Source organism: Scyliorhinus canicula, chromosome 6, assembly GCF_902713615.1.
Source record: "Scyliorhinus canicula chromosome 6, sScyCan1.1, whole genome shotgun sequence".
Classification (NCBI taxonomy): Eukaryota; Metazoa; Chordata; class Chondrichthyes; order Carcharhiniformes; family Scyliorhinidae; genus Scyliorhinus; species Scyliorhinus canicula.
This window is the reverse complement of record NC_052151.1, coordinates 3909683-3927317: the sequence shown is the minus strand read 5'-3', so window position 1 is coordinate 3927317 and position 17635 is coordinate 3909683. Positions and strand designations below refer to the sequence as shown.

At 50.6% G+C, this 17635-nt stretch overlaps 1 protein-coding gene across 1 annotated transcript in view; it reads left to right on the top strand.

Annotated features, from left to right (window-relative positions):
* The window catches only part of LOC119966916 (dynein heavy chain 14, axonemal-like), a 1122002-nt gene that overhangs the window by 778378 nt on the left and 325989 nt on the right, over positions 1-17635 (top strand). The window contains exons 50-51 of the mRNA XM_038798874.1: positions 8982-9149; positions 11542-11712. Of these exons, the coding sequence (XP_038654802.1) occupies positions 8982-9149; positions 11542-11712 (339 nt within the window). The remainder of the gene's footprint in view (positions 1-8981; positions 9150-11541; positions 11713-17635) is intronic.

Genomic DNA, 17635 nt, shown 5'->3' with positions numbered 1-17635 from the left:
CCAACCCCTTCAGCTCTGGGATTAACCTAGTGAATCTCCTCTGCACACCCTCCAGCGCCAGTACGTCCTTTCTCAAGTAAGGAGACCAAAACTGAACACAATACTCCAGGTGTGGCCGCACTAACACCTTATACAATTGCAACATAACCTCCCTAGTCTTAAACTCCATCCCTCTAGCAATGAAGGGCAAAATTCCATTTGCCTTCTTAATCACCTGTTGCACCTGTAAACCAACCTTCTGTGACTCATGCAGTAGCACACCCAAGTCTTTAATATTTTATCGTTTAAATAATAATCCCGTTTGCTGTTATTCCGACCAAAATGGATAACCTCACCTTTGTCAACATTGTATTCCATCTGCCAGACCCTAGCCCATTCACTTAACCTATCCAAATCCCTCTGCAGACTTCCAGTATCCTCTGCACTTTTCGCTTTACCACTCATCTTAGTGTCATCTGCAAACTTGGACACATTGCCCTTGGTCCCCAACTCCAAATCATCTATGTAAATTGTGAACAATTGTGGGCCCAACACGGATCCCTGAGGGACACCACTAGCTACTGATTGCCAACCAGAGAAACACCCATTTATCCCAACTCTTTGCTTTCTATTAATTAACCAATCCTCTATCCATGCTACTGCTTTACCCTTCATGCCATGCATCTTTATCTTATGCAGCAACCTTTTGTGTGGCACCTTGTCAAAGGCTTTCTGGAAATCCAGATATACCACATCCATCGGCTCCCCGTTATCTACTGCACTGGTAATGTCCTCAAAAAATTCCACTAAATTAGTTAGGCATGACCTGCCCTTTACGAACCCATGCTGCGTCTGCCCAATGGGACAATTTCTATCCAGATGCCTCGCAATTTCTTCCTTGATGATAGATTCCAGCATCTTCCCTACTACCGAAGTTAAGCTCACTGGCCTATAATTTCCTGCTTTCTGCCTACCTCCTTTTTTAAACAGTGGCGTCACGTTTGCTAATTTCCAATCCACCGGGACCACCCCAGAGTCTAGTGAATTTCGGTAAATTATCACTAGTGCATCTGCAATTTCCCTAGCCATCTCTTTTAGCACTCTGGGATGCATTCCATCAGGGCCAGGAGACTTGTCTACCTTTAGCCCCATTAGCTTGCCCATCACTCCCTCCTTAGTGATAACAATCCTCTCAAGGTCCTCACCTGTCATAGCCTCATTTCTATCAGTCGCTGGCATGTTATTTGTGTCTTCCACTGTGAAGACCGACCCAAAAAACCTGTTCAGTTCCTCAGCCATTTCCTCATTTCCCATTATTAAAACTCCCTTCTTATCCTCGAAAGGACCAATATTTACCTTAGCCACTCTTTTTTGTCTTATATATTTGTAAAAACCTTTACTGTCTGTTTTTATATTCTGAGCAAGTTTACTCTCATACTCTATCTTACTCTTCTTTATAGCTTTTTTAGTAGCTTTCTGTTGCCCCCTAAAGATTTCCCAGTCCTCTAATCTCCCAGCAATCTTTGCCACTTTATATGCTTTTTCCTTCAATTTGATACTCTCCCTTATTTCCTTAGATATCCACGGTCGATTTTCCCTCTTTCTTCCGTCCTTCCTTTTTGTTGGTCTAAACCTTTGCTGAGCACTGTGAAAAATCGTTTGGAAGGTTCTCCACTGTTCCTCAACTGTTCCACCATAAAGTCTTAGCTCCCAGTCTACCTTAGCTAGTTCTTCTCTCATCCCCTTGTAATCTCCTTTGTTTAAACACAAAACACTAGTATTTGATTTTACTTTCTCACCCTCCATCTGTATTTTAAATTCCACCATATTGTGATCGCTCCTTCCGAGAGGATCCCTAACTATGAGATCATGAATCAATCCTGTCTCATTACACAGGACAAGATCTAGGACCACTTGTTCCCTCGTAGGTTCCATTACATACTGTTCCAGGAAACTATCGCGGATACATTCTATAAACTCCTCCTCAAGGTTGCCTTGACCGACCTGGTTAAACCAATCGACATGTAGATTAAAATCCCCCATGATAACTGTTGTACCATTTCTACATGCATCAGTTATTTCTTTGTTTATTGCCTGCCCCACCATATCGTTACTATTTGGTGGCCGATAGACTACTCCTATCAGTGACTTTTTCGCCTTACTATTCCTGATTTCCACCCAAATGGATTCAACCTTATCCTCCATAGCACCGATGTCATCCCTTACTATTGCCCGGATGTCATCCTTAAATAACAGAGCAACACCACCTCCCTTACCATCCACTCTGTCCTTCCGAATATTTTGATACCCTCGGATATTTAACTCCCAGTCGTGACCATCCTTTAACCATGTTTCAGTAATGGCCACTAAATCATAGTCATTTACGATGATTTGTGCCATCAACTCATTTACTTTATTCCGAATACTACGAGCATTCAGGTAAAGTACACTTATGTTGGTTTTTTTACCTCTGTTTTGAATCTTAACATCTCCAGTTTTATTCCTTTTGTTATTACTGGGCCTATTCACTGAGCTCCCCTCAGTCACTGTACCTTGTACTGTCGCCCTTTTGGATTTTTGACCATGTCTTCTCTGCCTTGCACTTTTCCCCTTACTTCCTTTTGCTTCTGTCCCTGTTTTACTACCTTCCAACTTCCTGCATCGGTTCCCATCCCCCTGCCACATTAGTTTAAACCCTCCCCAACAGCTCTAGAAAACACCCCCCCTAGGACTTCGGTTCCAGTCCTGCCCAGGTGCAGACCGCCTGGTTTGTACTGGTCCCACCTCCCCCAGAACCGGTCCCAATGCCCCAGGAATTTGAATCCCTCCCTCTTGCACCATCTCTCGAGCCACGCATTCATCCTATCTATCCTGACATTCCTACTCTGACTAGCTCGTGGCACTGGTAGCAATCCTGAGATTACTACCTTTGAGGTCCTACTTTTTAGTTTAACTCCTAACTCCCTGAATTCCGCTTGTAGGACCTCATCCCGTTTTTTACCTATATCATTGGCGCCTATGTGCACCACGACAGCTGGCTGTTCACCCTCCCCCCCCCCCCAGAATGTCCTGCAGCCGCTCCGAGACATCCTTGACCCTTGCACCAGGGAGGCAACATACCATCCTGGAGTCTCGATTGCGTCCACAGAACCGCCTGTCTATTCCCCTTACGATCGAGTCCCCTATCACTATAGCCCTGCCATTTTTCTTCCTGCCCTGCTGTGCAGCAGAGCCAGCCACGGTGCCATGAACCTGGCTGCTGCTGCCTTCCCCTGGTGAGCCATCTCCCTCTACAGTCATTCTCTGTAGTCGACCACCGGGCTAACAACTCGCTGATTAAAGCCACAGTTCCGATCCTAAATGTGTCTTGAGTCGAATTGATGGTACATGAATTTAATCAGCTAGAATTTTGGAATGGAGCTTCGCATCAAGCCTGACTGCCTCCGCACCGGCCCACATGCTGCAAATGCATCTGCAATCTTTAAACACTGGCAGGCGTGTTTTAATAGCTCCCTGACGACTGCAGCCGGCAAGCCCACCAAGGAGCAGAAACTCCACATCCTCCACTCATGCGTGGGCACATCGGTCTACACAGTGATCGAAGACGAAGACGATTTTGATGCGGCCATGGAGATTCTCAAAGGACACTTTCTCCGGCCGGTCAACGAAGTTTAAGCACGGCATCTCCTGACGACTAGACAACAGTTCCCTGGTGAGTCCCTCGACGAGTTTTACCAGGCCCTCACAGCTCTAGGGAGAACGTGCGCATGTCTCCAAGTTTCAGCGACGGAGCACATGGAACTTCTAATCAGAGACGCTTACGTTGCTGGCATGCAGTCTCCTATCCGCCAACGATTGCTGGAGAAGAACGCCCTCAGCCTAGCTGAGGCACGGACTCTGGCAACCTCCCTGGAGGTTGCTGACCTGAACGCCCGCGCATACGCCCCCGGCCGGGCAGCAACCCCCTGGACTTCATGGCACGCGCCACCCCCATCTTCCGTGGACCCCGACCCCCCCCCCCAAGCCTGCGCTGCGGATCGCTCCGACAAACTAGCGGGGCCCCGTTGCTATTTCTGTGGTCTCTCCAAGCCCCCCCTGCCCGCGCTGCCCGGCCCGCTCCGCTCTGTGCAAGAGTTGCGGGAAGAAGGGCCACTACGCGGTGGTCTGCCAGACCAAGTCGGTCGCTGCTGTCCCACGCACCGACCGCGGATCCCCCCCGGGCCCCCCCAGGGCCCCACGCCGCGCACCGGCCCCCGCAACGGCCCCACGGTCCTCCCGACCCTCGCTCCCAGCTGCCCCGAAGGCTCGCGGACGCCGCTGACTCTGCCCCCAGCCGCCATGAGGCTCCCACGGGCGCCACCATCTTGGGCCCCGGACACCATCTGCGGGCCATGGACGCCGCCATCTTGGGGCCCTGGCTCCACGTGCGAGTCCTGGGCGCCGCCATTTTGGGACCCCGACTCCACGTGCGGGTGGGTCCTGGGCGCGCCATCTTGGATCAACTCGGAAGGTCCTGCAAGCGATTACTCTGCCACTGAGGAGGATCTGGAACTCTCACCACGACTGGCTTCCATCAAGCTCGATCAGTCGCAACCACGCTCGCTCGCCAAGACTACAACGACGGTGCAGCTCAACAGACACAAAACGAGATGCCTGCTGGACTCCGGGAGCACGGAAAGTTTTGTCCATTCCGACACGGTAAGACGCTGCGCGCTCCCCATCCATCCAGTTAAACATAAAATTGAATTGGCCTCGGGTTCGCACTCCGTCCAAATCACCGGGTGCTGCATAGTGGACCTCACGGTCCAGGGGAGGGGTTTCAAAAATTTCAAACTACTCATTCTCCCCCGTCTATGCACCCGGCACTCTTGGGCCTGGACTTCCAGTGCAACCTGCAGAGCTTGACCTTTCAATTCGGCGGCCCTATTCCTCCTCTCACTGTTTGCAGCCTCGCGTCCCTCAAAGTGGATCCCCCTTCCTTGTTTGCTAATCTCACCCCAGATTGTAAACCTGCCGCCACTAGGAGCAGACGCTACAGTGCCCAGGGCCGGACCTTCATCGGGACCGAGGTCCAGAGGCTCCTTAAGGAAGGAGTTATTGAGGCCAGCAACAGTCCCTGGCGAGCCCAAGTGCTGGTAGTTCGGACTAGGGAGAAAAACCGGATGGTCATCGATTACAGTCAGACCATCAACAGGTTTACGCAGCTGGACGCGTATCCTCTCCCCTGTATTTCCGACCTGGTTAACAGGACCGTGAAGTACAAAGTCTTCTCCACGGTGGACCTTAAGTCCGCCTACCACCAGCTTCCCATCCGCGCGAGTGACCGAAAGTACACCGCGTTCGAGGCAGATGGGCGCCTCTACCACTTCCTCAAGGTTCCCTTCAGTGTCACAAATGGGGTCTCGGTCTTCCAACGGGAGATGGACCGAATGGTCAACAAGCACGGTTTACCGGCCACCTTCCCGTATCTCGATAACGTCACCATCTGCGGCCACGACCAGCAGGACCATGACGCCAACCTCCAGAAATTCCTCCGAACCGCAAAACTCCTTAATTTAACTTACAATAAGGATAAGTGCGTGTTTAGCACCGACCGTCTAGCCATCCTTGGCTACATAGTGCGTAACGGAGTGATAGGCCCGATCCCGAACGCATGCGCCCCTTGATGGATCTCCCTCTCCCCAACTCCCTCAAAACCCTCAAACGCTGCCTGGGCTTCTTCTCATACTACGCCCAGTGGGTCCCCAACTACGCCGACAAAGCCCGTCCCCTCATCCAATCCAACACTTTTCCCCTATCGATGGAGGCCCGCCAGGCCTTTAGCCGCATCAAAGCGGATATCGCAAAGGCCATGATGCATGCTATCGACGAGTCCCTCCCCTTCCAGGTCGAGAGCGACGCGTCTGACGTAGCTCTGCCGGCCACCCTGAACCAAGCGGGCAGACCCGTGGCCTTTTTCTCACGAACCCTCCACGCTTCCGAAATCCGCCATTCCTCAGTGGAAAAGGAGGCACAGGCCATAGTCGAAGCTGTGCGATATTGGAGGCACTATCTGGCCGGCAGGAGGTTTACTCTCCTCACAGACCAACGGTCAGTAGCTTTCATGTTCGACAATGCACAGAGGGGCAAGATCAAGAATGACAAGATCTTGCGGTGGCAGATCGAGTTGTCTACGTACAACTACGATATCTTGTACCGTCCTGGGAAGCTCAACGAGCCTTTCGATGCCCCATCCCGCAGTACCTGCGCCAGTGCGCAGATTGACCGCCTCCGCTCCCTCCACACGAACCTCTGCCATCCAGGGGTCACCGGTTTCTACCATTTTATTAAGACCCGCAACCTGCCCTACTCCGTCGAGGAAGTCAGGACCGTCACCAGGGACTGCCACATCTGCGCCGAGTGCAAACCGCACTTTTACCGCCCCGAATGAACGCATCTGATCAAGGCATCCCGCCCCTTTGAACGTCTCAGTATAGACTTCAAGGGTCCCCACCCTCCAACAACCGTAACACGTATTTCTTGAGTGTTATCGACGAATACTCTCGCTTCTCTTTCGCCATTCCCTGTCCCGACATGACCACAACAACCGTCATAAAGGCCCTCCTATCCATCTTCTCACTGTTCGGTTACCCCGCGTACATCCACAGCGCCGGGGGTCCTCTTTTATGAGTGACGAACTGCGTCAATTCCTGCTCAGCAGGGGCATAGCCTCTAGCAGGACGACCAGTTATAACCCCCGGGGTAACGGACAGATCGAGCGGGAGAATGGCACCATTTGGAAGACCATCCTGCTGGCCCTACGGTCCAGAGATCTCCCTATTCCCCGTTGGACAGAGGTCATTCCCGACGCCCTTCATTCAATCCGGTCTCTCCTCTGTACTACCACTAATCAAACACCTCATTAACGTCTTCTTGTTTTCCCCAGGAAGTTGTCCTCAGGATCCCCTCTCCCGACCTGGCTGGCCACCCCCAGGCCCATCCTGCTCCGGAAGCATGTGCGGGTGCACAAGTCCGACCCGTTGGTTGAGCGAGTCCAGTTACTCCACGCCAACCCGCAGTATGCGTACGTGGAGTATCCCGACGGTCGGCAGGATACGGTCTCGCTCCGGGACCTGGCACCCGCCGGCATGCGACCTTCTCCCCCTACATCAACACCTCCCCCCCAACCCCAATTCCCCCCCGCGCCCCCACGACCCAGCGCACATGCCCCCTCTCCCCCGATTACAGCGTCTCCACCACCGGCCCGGGGTGCGGAGACACATCTACGACCGACGCTGCCGGAGGCAAGGACGACCATCGGCCCGACATCACCGGCTCCACTGCGACGGTCCTCTAGAACACCACGGGCACCCGACAGGCTGATCGTCTCCATCTGATGCAGCCATGGAACCTTTTTTTGGACTTTTCGTTTTATTCTGTTGTTATTAGTAGTAGTAACATTGTTTTGCCATTTTTATTTCTTGGACATTTTTCTGATTATTCTGTTGTTAATAGTAGCAGTATTGTTTTGCCACGAGCCAGTGGGCAGCTCACCCCTATCGATTTTCACTGCTCATACCCCCCTCCCACCCCTCCCACTTACCCCCCCCTTCTTTCTCCACAAGGGGTGAATGTGGTGGTATGGATATGAGCACTGCCATTGGTGCAGAGCACTGGCTTCCCATTGGCTCTGGCTGGTCATGTGCCTCTCGTCCGATTGGTTGGGACTAGTCATGTGACTGCTCTCCAATTGGTCGAGAGGCAAGTAGGGTATACGCCTCCGAGGTGGGGTATAAGTACCCAGAGTTCCCGGCGGTCGGTCATTCTCTGCAGTCAATCACCGGGCTAACAACTAGCTGATGAAAGCCACAGTTCGGATCCTAAATGTGTCTTGAGTCGAATTGATGGTACATCACACTCCCAAGATAGTTACAGTGTGAGGTTGTATAAAAATAAAAATACCGTAGATGCTGGCAATCTGAACCAATCGGTGGGCCGGCCTCTGTAGCCCCAGATCCATTTTGTTACGTGGCCGGCCCCTGAACGCCCGCGCCATGTTGGGTTGGGGCCGGCATGTTGAAAGAGTCCCCTGCGCATGCGCAGGTTGGCATGGCCCCACTGCGCATGCACGGGTTGGCGTGGCACCACTGCACATGCGCGGGTTGACGTGGTACCACTGCGCATGCGTGGGTTGACGTGGCACCACTGCGCATGCATGGGTTGGCATGGCACCACTGCGCATGCGCGGGTTGGCGTAGCACCACTGCGCATGCGCGGGTTGGCGTGGCACCACTGCGCATGCGCGGGTTGACGTGGCACCACTGCGCATGCGCGGGTTGACGTGGCACCACTGCGCATGCACGGGTTGGCGTGGCACCACTGCGCATGCGCGGGTTGACGTGGCACCACTGCGCATGCACGGGTTGGCGTGGCATCACTGCGCATGCACGGGTTGGCGTGGCACCACTGCGCATGCACGGGTTGGCGTGGCACCACTGTGCATGCACGGGTTGGCATGGCACCACTGCGCATGCGCGGGTTGGCGTGGCACCACTGCGCATGCACGGGTTGGCGTGTCCCCACTGCGCATGCGCGGGTTGGCATAGCACCACTGCGCATGCGCGGGTTGACGTGGCATCACTGCGCATACGCGGGTTGGCATGGCACCACTGCGCATGCGCGGGTTGGTGCGACGCCCAGTTGGCGCCGGGAAGGGAGGCTGGAGTGGCTTGAACCGCTCCAGCGACATGCTGGCCCCCTGTCGGGACCAGAATCAATAGTGCCTGTGCCGGTTTTGCGCAGTTGTGAAACGCAATGGTGTTCACGATGCGCGGAAACTCTGCCTCCATTTTGGAGATTCCCGCCCCCTTTGTCTTTTCCCAGCAAACAACCTCAAAAAAGTTCCAGCGAGTCAGGTTTTGTCAGGTTTAGGTAGGAACATTCCAATGGTGTTAGCATGTGATTGAAATGGGTCAGCTGAGGAGTGTTGTTCTCGCAATGTGTTATAATTCCTCTTTCCTCAGGTACAAATTGGGTGTCACCTGGAGAGTCGAAACTTCATGCCAGTGGTGCGGAAGTGTCGGGACCTGTTGGTGACTACTGGAATTACCATTTATTACAAGATGTGTCGACAAATGTTGCCCACACCAATCAACCCACACTATACTTTCAACATGCAGGACATGGCTAAAGTAAGCAATTCAACCTATCCTATATTGTTGCATAGATCTGCCAGTGCTCAATACTCCAGTTTACTGAATCATCACACTGATACTGATTAATAATCCAGATTACTGAATCATTACACCCACTCTGATTCATACTCCAGATTACTGAATCATTACAGCAATACTGACTCATACTCCAGATTACTGAATCATCACACCCAATCTGATTCATACTCCAGATTACTGAATCATCACACCCACTCTGATTCATACTCCAGATTACTGAATCATCACACTGATACTGATTAATAATCCAGATTACTGAATCATCACACTGATACTGATTATTAATCCAGATTACTGAATCATCACACCCACTCTGATTCACACTCCAGATTTCTGAATCATTACAGCAATACTGACTCATACTCCAGATTACTGAATCATCACACCCACTCTGATTCATACTCCAGATGACTGGATCAATACACCCACTCTGATTCATACTCCAGATTACTGAATCATCACACCCAATCTGATTCATACTCCAGATTACTGAATCATCACACCCATACTGATTCATACTCCAGATTACTGAATAATAACACTGATACTGATTCATACTCCAGATTACTGAGTCATCACACCCAATCTGATTCATACTCCAGATTACTGAATCATCATACCCATACTGATTCACACTCCAGATTACTGAGTCATCACACCCAATCTGATTCATACTCCAGATTACTGAATCTTCACACCCATACTGATTCATACTCCAGATTACTGAATAATAACACTGATACTGATTCATACTCCAGATTACTGAGTCATCACACCCAATCTGATTCATACTCCAGATTACTGAATCATCACACCCATACTGATTCATACTCCAGATTACGGATTCATCACACCCATACGGATTCATACTCCAGATTACTGAATCATCACACCCATACTGATTCATACTCCAGATTACTGAATCATCACACCCATACTGATTCATACTCCAGATTACTGAATCATCACACCCATACTGATTCATACTCCAGATTACTGAATCATCATACCCATACTGATTCATACTCCAGATTACTGAATCATCACACCCATACTGATTCATACTCCAGATTACTGAATCATCACACCCATACTGATTCATACTCCAGATTACTGAATCTTCACACCCATACTGATTCATACTCCAGATTACTGAATAATAACACTGATACTGATTCATACTCCAGATTACTGAATCATCACACCCATACTGATTCATACTCCAGATTACTGAATCATCACACCCATACTGATTCATACTCCAGATTACTGAATCATCACACCCATACTGATTCATACTCCAGATTACTGAATCATCACACCCAATCTGATTCATACTCCAGATTACTGAATCTTCACACCCATACTGATTCATACTCCAGATTACTGAATAATAACACTGATACTGATTCATACTCCAGATTACTGAATCATCACACCCATACTGATTCATACTCCAGATTACTGAATCATCACACCCATACTGATTCATACTCCAGATTACTGAATCATCACACCCATACTGATTCATACTCCAGATTACTGATTCATCACACCCATACTGATTCATACTCCAGATTACTGATTCATCACACCCATACTGATTCATACTCCAGATTACTGAGTCATCACACCGATATTGATTCATACTCCAGATTACTGAATCATCATACCCATACTGATTCATACTCCAGGTTACTGAATCATCACACCCATACTGATTCATACTCCAGATTACTGAGTCATCACACCGATATTGATTCATACTCCAGATTACTGAATCATCATACCCATACTGATTCATACTCCAGATTACTGAATCATCACACCCATACTGATTCATACTCCAGATTACTGAGTCATCACACCCATACTGATTCATACTCCAATTTATTGAATCATCACACAGATGTAACTTTGCAGAAGCCAACCCCAAATTATGTATATCAAACAGACAGCATGACGTACATTAAAAGGGAACACAGACAGACAGACAATATCCTAACAAATTACATTTGCTGTCTTCCAATCTAATTTGATCTTTGCTGAATCTAGCCAATTCTGGAAAATTAAAATGGCGTCTCTGGTGGCTGGCCTATCCTGAGCTGCTCTTACTGATGGCCGTTGTAGCCCCCCTTTAAGATTGCGTTGTGTGCCCTTGGCACCCTCACTGCTTCATCCAAGTAGTGATGGGTTGTTAGTGAGGAGGGTTTTGCAGGCTTGCGCTGCCTGAGCAGTCAATGCTTTTGTCATTTCCAGTCCCTGGGTTAATGCTGTGTCCATTTCAGTTTTATTCTTCACTGACTTCAGGACTGTCCATTTTTCAGACAGCTTTGCTTTGTTTTTGCAGGTGATACAGGGCATGCTCCAGGCTCATGAAACCGACATTGTCTCCAGAGATAAAACAATCATTCTCTTTGCGCACGAGATGACCAGAGTTTTCCACGACCGGCTGAGTAATAAGAAAGACAGGCAGATATTTTACGGTTTTCTCTCAGATGATCTGCACAACTACTTCAAGGTGAGCAGGGTCATGGCTGTTTTGTCCAGGGAAACAGTTTTGGGTGGATTTATAGCAGAGAATGAAAGCAGGGAGAGCTGGAGGGGTCAGGAAAACTTCTCAACGTTCAACCCAATCTTAACCTGACCATATGGCATAGCCAGTGGGTGATAGTGGAAATTTGGCAACCGGATGTCACAGACTGTCAGTGGTGGCAATTCAGAGGGGGTCCCGTTCTGGAGATGATGGGAAATGAGGTTCCAGAGTGGGCAGCATTGGAGAAGTGGAGTCCGGGATAATGGAGGCTGAACACTCCCTGATGCAACTTGCACTCCAGACCTCTCTGTGGTTTGATTTCACAATCACAAGAACACAAGAATTAGACCACATGGCCTGTCAAGCCTTGTCCGCCAGCCGCTACAATCACAGCTGATTTTCCTGACTGCTCTGCAGATCGCTTAATTTCCTGTCAGACCAAGGCCCGATTTTTACAGCCATTCGCACGGGTGCAATCTTCCGGCCAGGAGTGCATTCTCCAAATGTGCAGCTGACACAAAGTTGGGTGGGAGGGTGAGCTGTGAGGAGGATGCAGAGATCCTTCAGTGTGATTTGGACAGGCCGAGTGAGTGGGCAAATGCATGGCATTTGTGAGGTTATCCACTTTGGTATTACAGCCTGGAATGGTAACTGCTCGGCCCAAGACCACAAGAAACTACAGAGAGTGGTGAGTACAGCCCAGTCCAGCACGCGAACCCGCCTCCCAGAGTATGTACCATCGCCACAGTCCTTCAGGTAGCTAAGGACACACAGTCTCTACCTCAGTGGGGCAGCACGGTAGCACAGTGGTTAGCACAGCTCTAGGGACTCCGGTTCGATTCCTGCATGGGTCACTGTCTGTGTGGAGTCTGCACGTTCTCCCCGTGTCTGCGTGGGTTTCTTACGGGTGCTCCGGTTTCCTCCTACAGTCCAAAGGTTGGGTGGATTGGCAATGCTTAATTGTCCTTAGTGTCCAAAAGGTTAGGTGCGGCTACTAGGTTATGGGGATAGGGTGGAGGCGTGGAGCCTGGGTAGGGTGCTCTTTCCAATCTCGCCCCTATATCCCAACAATTTATTTTTCATTGAAGTATTTATCAACTTTTCTGCTGTTGAATCTGCTGTATCTACTATTTCATCCGATAAAATGTCCAAATCCTAACCCGTCGTTTCAGTTAACAACCCTTCAGCCATTGGAAAATATTCCTTTGTTATTCCAAAAACTGTTAACAATCTCAGATTTTGCCATTTCCTCCAGCAGAACATTCAGCATCTTCCTGCAGGAGGAAAACTGACCGCTGCGCCATGCAATAATCATAATCTTTATTAGTGTCCCAAGTAGGCTGACATTAACACAGCAATGAAGTTACTGTGAAAATCCCCTAGTCACCACATTCCGGCGTCTGTTCGGGTCACAGAGGGAGAATTCAGAATGTCCAATTCACCTAACAGCACGTCTTTCGGGACTTGTGGGAGGAAACCGGAGCACCCGGAGGAAACCCACGCAGACACGGGGGGAACGTGCAGACTCCACACAGACAGTGACCCAAGCCAGGAATCGAACCTGGGACCCAGACACTGTGAAGCCACAGTGCTAACCACTGTGCTTCCGTGTTAGTGCTTGTTCTCAGACTTTAGTATCTCTTTTGTGATGGAAGTGGTTGGAAGAGAGAATAACCAGGGAGGGTTATTTGATTATGCTGTCTGCTTTCCCAAGACAGTGGGAGGTGTAGACAGAGTCAGTGGATGGGAGGCGGGTTTCTTACGGTCTAGGGCCGAGCAGTTGCCATTCCAGGCTGTGATACCAAAGTGGATAACCTCACAAATTAAGCACATTATGCTGCATCCGCCATGCATGTGCCAACTCACTCAGCCTGTCCAAATCCCACTGAAGGATCTCTGCATCCTCCTCACAGCTCACCCTCCCACCCAACTCTGTGTCATCTGCACGCTTGAAGAAGAAACATTCATATATATTGTGAATTGATATATATTGTCCGAGAACCGTCCGTACGATACCGCACTCGTCACTGCCTGCCATTTTGAAAAAGACCAGTTAATTCCTACTCTTTGATTCCTGTTTGCCAACCGGTTTTCTATGCATCTCAATACACTGGGCTGGATTCTCCGAAATCGCGGCCGGAGCAGGGACAGAGAATCCATTTTCCCGCACGGAATCGGGACCGGCGCCAGTTCTCCCATTTTGCCGGCTCCGGAAAAGCGGCGCCTAGGACCTACCTGGGGCCAATGCCAGTGGCCCGCTCCGCCATTCTCCGTCTCCGACCAGCCGACGTCCCGATGGTGTGGGTCTAATGTGATCCAGCCGGTTGGGATACTCGCATGGTGGCTGCGGACTCAGTCCACGGCCACCCTGGTCGGGGGTGGGCCGATCGGATGCCGGCGGGGGCCTTATCGGCGGTCAGGGAATATCTGTGCCGGGTTTGAGGTCGGGTGCGCGTCCAATTGGGGGGTTTATTTTTCGGGTGCAGCGCCGCGGTCCAAATCCGCCTTGGAGCACGGCGCTGCAGCTGGAGGCCGCCGCCCTGCGCATGCACGGCCTCTGACCCGGAAGTGCAGGGGGCCTGTATCTGCAGCAAAAGCTGGGAGATTTATGTCAGACCCCTGCCAGCCCCCTGCTGGGCTGGAAATTGGTGGTCCTTTCACACCAGTTTTCCAGCCCACAACCCCTAATCCCATCCACTTTAATTTTACATCCTACTCTCTTGTTTGGGTCTTCATTAAAAGCCTAAACTATATCAACTGGTTCTCCTTTGTCAACTCTACTAGTTACATCCTCGAAGAATTTCTGTTGCTCAGTCAGGCCTGAATTCCCTTTCGTAAATCCAGGCTAACTCTCAGATTTTGCCTTTGCTTTCCGAGTGCTCTGCTGCTATATAATGGACTCTACCATTTTCCCCGTTACCGGTATCAGACTGACGGGTGTGTCTTTCTTTGTTTTCTCTCCACCTCCAATTTTAAATGGGGCAGCACAGTAGCACAGTGGTTAACACTGCTGCCTCACAGCTCCAGGGATCCGGGTTCAATTCCAGCCTTGTGTCACTGTCTGTGTGGAGTTTGCACGTTCTCCCCGTGTGTGCGTGGATTTCCTCCGGGTGCTCCGGTTTCATCCCATAGTCCAAAGATGTGCAAGTTAGGTGGATTGGCCATGATAAATTGCCTTTAGTGACCAAAAGTTTAGATGGTGTTACAGGGTTACGGGTATGATAATAATAATCTTTATTCGTGTCACAAGTAGGCTTACATTAACACTGCAATGAAGCTACTGTGAAAAGCCCCTCGTCGCCACATTCCGGTGCCTGTTCGGGCACACAGGGAGAATTCACCTAATAGCAGTTCTTCAGGACTTTTTTGTGGGAGGAAACAGGAGCACCCTGAGAAAACGCACACAGACACGGGGAGAATGTGAAGACTTCTCACAGTGACCCAAGCTGTGAAGCAATAGTGCTATCCACTGTGCTACCACAGGTGGAGGCGTGGGTTTAAGCAGGATGCTCTTTCCAAGGGCCGGTGCAGACCCGATGGGCCGAATGGTCACCTTCTGCAGTGTATAGATTCTGTTATCCTATTCCATGATTCTAAATAGAGGAGTTACCCGGTATGGCTGGGTGTCCTTGCCACTGAGGCCTCTAGCTACCCACCCATGGGCTGCATGAGTCGGACTGGGACTACAGTGAGCGTTGCCCCGGGTGGGCCTCCGGGGTGGTGTGTGCGGGTGGGGGCACAAATACGGCCGGTGTCACTCTGCAGAATCAGGGGCCAAAGTGGGTGGTCAGTGGGGTGCGCAGCAAGATAGCTGCCTTGCAGTCTGGGGCAATGGAGATCCGTGCCTGGACACCGCCCCAGTCCCATGGGGTGTCACCCTGGCCACTCTGTCTGTTCCCATGTCACCCTCCCTCCCCCAGGGCTGGCAGGATCCCCCCCAGCCAGCACGGCCAGTGTCTGGGCCGGCAGACCACGATAACACCTCTCCGTGTCCTATCTCCTCGCTCTCTCCCTCATCAACCACAATGAAGGTTTCACGATTTCTAAAAACACAAGTGAACCGCGCCGTCGGGAACTCAGCCCATCGGAGGCGGAGAATCGCTGAGGCCCCGGAGAATACCGGGTCAGGGCTGCGATTGATATCCGAATGGTGTTTACTGTACCTCCGTTCCGGTACACATGGGCTCCGCTGTCGAGGTGATGGAGAATTGCAATCTGGCTTCAAATTGGCCCCCGCCACGATTTTGGCGTCGGAACCTATTCTCCGCCCAATCGCTTCAGCCAACAGAGAATCCCATTCATAGTCTCCCAAACAGTAAATCCAACTTCTGTGTTTCTGCGAAGTAGCAGGCAAGAGTTCATCAGATCAATGGAGCAACAGCCCCACCAGCTGCAAGATGCTGGAACAACACCATCTGTAAACATGATGTGGAGATGCCGGCGTCGGACTGGGGTGAGCTCAGTAAGAAGTCTTACAACACCAGGTCCAAGTCCAAAAGGTGCGTTTTGAATCATTAGCTTTTGGAGACTCACCTGATGAAGGAGCTGCGCTCCGAAAGCTAGTGATTCGAAGCAAACCTGTTGGACTTTAACCTGGTGTTCTAAGGGCTCGTTTAGCTCACTAGGGGCCGGTTTAGCTCACTCGTCTAAATCGCTGGCTTTGAAAGGAGACCAAGCAGGCCAGCAGCACGGTTCGATTCCCGTACCTGCCTCCCCAGACAGGTGCTGGAATGTGGCGACTAGGGGCTTTTCACAGTAACTTCTTTGAAGTCTACTCATGACAATAAGTGATTTTCATTTTGATTTTCAAGATTTCTTCCATCTGCAAACAAACATTGTTAACTTCGGAGGTGGAAATCATCATGCGAGAAACAAAGTCACCAACTAAAAAAAAGGGAAGGAGCCTGTGGCTAGCATTTCAGGACAGGGGTATCCTTGACAACCCCAGGCAGGGTATAGTGTTAGAGGTGAGGGTGTCCTTGACAACCCCAGGCAGTGTATAGTGTTAGAGGTGAGGGTGTCCTTGACAACCCCAGGCAGGGTATAGTGTTTGAGGACAGTGACCTTGACAACCCCAGGCAGGGTATAGTGTTTGAGGTGAGGGTGACCTTGACAACCCCAGGCAGGGTATAGCGTTTGAGGACAGTGACCTTGACAACCCCAGGCAGTGTATAGTGTTAGAGTACACAGTGACCTTGACAACCCCAGGCAGGGTATAGCGTTTGAGGACAGGGTCACCTTGACAACCCCAGGCAGTGTATAGTGTTTGAGGACAGTGACCGTGACAACCCCAGGCAGTGTATAGTGTTTGAGGTGAGGGTGACCTTGACAACCCCAGGCAGTGTATAGTGTTTGAGGTGGGGGTGACCTTGACAACCCCAGGCAGTGTATAGCGTTTGAGGTGGGGGTGACCTTGACAACCCCAGGCAGTGTATAGTGTTTGAGGACAGTGACCTTGACAACCCCAGGCAGTGTATAATGTTAGAGTACACAGTGACCTTGACAACCCCAGGCAGGGTATAGTGTTTGAGGACAGTGACCTTGACAACCCCAGGCAGGGTATAGTGTTTGAGGTGAGGGTGACCTTGACAACCCCAGGCAGTGTATAGTGTTTGAGGTGAGGGTGACCTTGACAACCCCAGGCAGTGTATAGCGTTTGAGGACAGTCAAAGAACATCGGGGAAAGCTTGAACTATTTTTGTTGTTGGAATGTGAGCATTGCTGGTGAGGCATTTATTTCCCATCCCTGCTTGTCCTCAGGTATTCTTGTATCGCACTGCCGAACTACTGCAGCGAATATAGCGATGATTAGGAAATGGGTAATGGGGGAGGGGTCGGCATGGGAGTAGATGGACGCGGCATCATGTTTGGGAGCACTGGTAACAGCACCTCTACCCTTCACGTCTGC